At 42.8% G+C, this 4,262-nt stretch overlaps 1 protein-coding gene across 1 annotated transcript; it reads left to right on the forward strand.

Moving 5' to 3' along the window:
- Positions 1 to 2,288: 2,288 nt before the first annotated feature.
- On the forward strand, positions 2,289 to 3,998 carry LOC137503243 (zinc finger protein 33B-like). Its single transcript, XM_068230784.1, has 2 exons — positions 2,289 to 3,397; positions 3,544 to 3,998. The coding sequence occupies exons 1-2, from the start codon at positions 2,289 to 2,291 to the stop codon at positions 3,788 to 3,790; spliced, it is 1,356 nt and encodes a 451-aa protein (XP_068086885.1). The 3' UTR covers positions 3,791 to 3,998.
- Positions 3,999 to 4,262: the final 264 nt, after the last annotated feature.

Raw genomic sequence — 4,262 nt, forward strand, 5'->3', positions numbered from 1 at the left:
CCCTAGTGAACGTCTCCATCTCCGCCAAAGTTGCCATTAAAGACTTTGTACATGTTTGGTACGCGAGAGCTTTTATATTTTGCTCAAGTTCATCGGCAGGCCAGCGGCGAACCCCTATCCGTCACCTGGGAAGCGCCCCGTGTTACAGCAATATAGCTGGTTGGTGTAGAATATTTATCAATGCTAAATGAAACATTATTTTACTGAAAACTAATTGTGAACCTGATAAATTACTTGTCACAGGAATCAAGTATTCACGTAAAGAAGAAGGGTTACAGACTTTTGCACCTTTGCTTGGTGTGATATGCCACAGAACGCATGACATACCATCCAGGGTCGTATTTCCTGCCCCCTGTTGTCTAGTGGCGTCAACATCAATATCTTGTTTGATGATCAAGAGGTTTAGACTGTCATATCTGGAATCAATGTCCCCCTCTCATTTGTCCACTTATTTTCTCCAAACAGTGCAGTAACGACACATAGTCGAGCCTCCCATTACTTTGCTTGTGAGCCAGTCATGCATTCGACTGGGCCATGTGATTTCAGTTCATACAGCATGAATTGGAATGTACCAGTCCATGTTACGATATATTTTAGCCTGCGTGATCGATTTTCCCATGTCGCAGTTCTAAGCGGATCTCACCTTTAACCAAGAAATTTGCATTTCCCGCCCTTCTTCCGTAGAATATGTAGAACTACTCTGTGGTGGGGAGACAGGCTCAGAATTGGATGCTATCCAACTATGTTATGAATCCACTAAAAATAATCACGTCGCCAGTGATCTTTTGAAATAAATAGAATAATATTCCTTCTTTTACATAGCAGCAATATCCACTACGGTGCAATTCAACGTCTTGTCATCTCGAATTTTGGCTCAAGCCTTGATTTTCATGCTCCTTCTATCCGTATTGTTAAAGTAATACTTGTATGAATATTCAAGGGCATGATAGGTTGCGTTTGGTTTCAAAATTAGGATATTAGGACATTGTAATAAAACGCTACCACCAATGCCATATTCTGTTTTGCCTTCATAATGTCTTTAACAGCAGTGTCTTGAGGAGAAAAGACAGTATCAATGCTAGCGATTGAGCCGTCATATACTTGTTATATTTCAGCTTTGCCAGGGATTTCATCAGGATTAGTGGCTACCGTGTTAAATACAGGAATTAAGATGTAGACTGATGTAGTACATGATAGTAAGTATGATCGTCCTTGTATAAACCTACCGTCCTATATATAGGTTGGCTTTGTTTGATTGCACATCAAAGATACATATTTCGGAAAAGCGACACATTGACATAATAAAATGCTATAGGGATATAACAATGTACACATACAATATGTATATTTGTGTGACAAAATAACATTCATAAAAGATTAGCCATGTTTCAACAGATCTTGCTGAATGTCGGCAAACGTTCTCAACTTTATGAATATCTACAGCACAGACATTCTCTCAAACAACCTCAAGGACAAGGTCCTTTACAAAAATTATTACTTCCCTGCAACAAAGCGCAGAGTGCTTCAACAAGATCAAAACTCCAAAGCATATGCCGTTCTTTATGTAGGAGAACAGACTACGGATTTCGATAGAATAATATGTGCTGGATTAAAGTGCTTGTATGAGTATTTACCCTTTTAGGCTGGACCACTTCTCATCCTTTCTTCAAATGAGGTTGTCTATTAACTCGTACATTTCTAAACCGTGACAAGTTCCTTGCGCCTAAGAAAAGACGCAACATATTCTCGTAACAAGTGAGAGCTTTTGAAATTCAACCTCAGATGATATTTACTCTCAGGAATGTAATGTTTATGAGTAACGAGCTGTCTGCACTGGATATCAGTGTTTGGAATGTCCAGTAGCAAATCCCCTGTGTGAGAGTTGTAGTGGATTTGGCTGTTGAACTATTGGTCACATGGTTTTCATTTGTCACTGTAGATCGAGACCCGAGGTGAACTATAGAGATCATCATCCTCCGGACGGCGGATCATCTAGTTTTAGGTGTAGTGTGTGCAGTGAAGTCCTGGCTAGGAAGTTGGACCTCTTGCGACATCTGAAGAGACACAAGGAAGATCGTCCCTTCAAGTGCGATCACTGCGGAAAGGTGTTATGTAGCCGAAGCAGCTTGTCGAAGCACCTCAGGATCCACCCGCTCCAAGTGTGCGGATTTTCTGATAATTGCTTTACAAAGAGGAAAATGCTCACTGGCGACACGCGATTGCATAAAAGTGGGATTATAAACGAATGCTCAGTATCTAATAAAAATTTAAGGAAAAGACCGGACGTTATGCGGTCTCACACGGGCGAGAACGGAAACTGCTGCAACGTCTGTGGAAAATCCTTCAGCTGGAAAAAACTAGCAGGTCAAATGGTTATTCACACAGGCAACAAGCCTCACGTATGCACTGTATGTTACAAATCATATGTCAAGAAAAGCAGTTTATCTTATCACAAGCTGACTCATGCAGACGAGAAGCCATACAGCTGCAATGTCTGTAGAAAATCATTTATACAGAGCGGTAAACTAACGGAACATATGCGGACCCATACAGGCGAGAAGCCATACAGCTGCCATGTCTGTGGCAAATCATTCATACACAGAGCTAAACTAACCGAACATTTGCGGACCCATACAGGCGAGAAGCCATACAGGTGCCATGTCTGTGGCAAATCATTCACAACGAATTGCACTCTAACCGGTCATATGCGGATTCATACAGGCGAGAAGCCATACAGCTGCAATGTCTGTAGAAAATCATTTATACAGAGCGGTAGACTAACGGAACATATGTGGACCCATACAGGCGATAAGCCATACAGCTGCAATGTCTGTGGCAAATCATTCATACACAGAGGTAAACTAACCGAACATATGCGGACCCATACAGGCGAGAAGCCTTACAGGTGCAATATCTGTAGCAAATCATTCATTAAGAAAGGCATTCTAACCGCTCATATGCGTATCCATACAGGCGAGAAGCCATACAGCTGCAATGTCTGTAGAAAATCATTCATACAGAGAGGTAAACTAACAGAACATATACGGACCCATACAGGCGAAAAGCATTACAGGTGCAATGCCTGTGGGAAATCATTCACAACGAAAGGCAGTCTGACCGATCATATGCGTACCCATACGGGCGAGAAGCCCTACAGGTGCAACGTCTGTGGCAAAACATTCATACAGAGAGGTAACCTAACCGAACATATGCGGACCCATACAGGCGAGAAGCCATACAGTTGCAATGTCTGTGGCAAATCATTCACAACGAAAGGCACTCTGACCGATCATATGCGGACTCATACAGGCGAGAGGCCATACAGTTGCAATGTCTGTGGCAAATCATTCATACAGAGAAGTAAACTTACCGAACATATGCGGAGACATACAGGCGAGTCATAAAGAGAGGCAAACTAACCGATCAAATTCGGGCCCATACAAGCAAGAAGCCGTACAGTTGCAATGTCTGTGGCAAATCATTCACAATGAAAGGCAGTCTGACCGATCATATGCTTACCCATACAGGCGAGTAGCCATACAGGTACAATGTCTGTGGCAAATTATTCATACAGAGATGTAACCTAACCGAACATATGCGGACCCATACAGGCAAGAAGCCTTTCAATTGCAATGTCTGTGGCAAATCATTCACAACGGAAGGCAAACTGACCGATCATATGCGGAACTATACAGGCGAGAAGCCATACAGCTGCAATGTCTGTGGCAAATCATTCATACAGAGAGGTAAACTTACCGAACATATGCGGAGACATACAGGCGAGTCATAAAGAGAGGCAAACTAACCCAACATATGCGGACCCATACTGGCGAGAAGCCATACAGTTGCAATGTCTGTGGCGAATCATTCATAAAGAGAAGCTAACTAACCGAAGATGTGCTTACTCATACAGGCGAGTCAAAAAGAGAGGCAAACTAACCGATCATATGCGGACCCATACAAGCGAGAAGCCTTTCAGGTGCAATGTCTGTGGCAAATCATTCACTAGGAAAGGCAGTCTGACCGATCATATGCGGACCCATACAGGCGAGAAGCCAAACAGCTGCAATCGAAACCGACTTTCAACCTATTAGGTCGTGTTACGTACATTTAGTACGTATTGAAGGTATGTTAAGTACAGAACAAAAATGGCCAACCAGACACCAGTGGGATCCGAACCCACAACCTCCCGTTTTCGCGTCGGTTGCTCTACCAATTGAGATATGGTGGCCTAGGCCATCTTTGTTCTGTTGGAAACGATC

The sequence above is a fragment of the Anabrus simplex genome, chromosome X, assembly GCF_040414725.1.
Source record: "Anabrus simplex isolate iqAnaSimp1 chromosome X, ASM4041472v1, whole genome shotgun sequence".
In the NCBI taxonomy this organism is placed as follows: domain Eukaryota; kingdom Metazoa; phylum Arthropoda; class Insecta; order Orthoptera; family Tettigoniidae; genus Anabrus; species Anabrus simplex.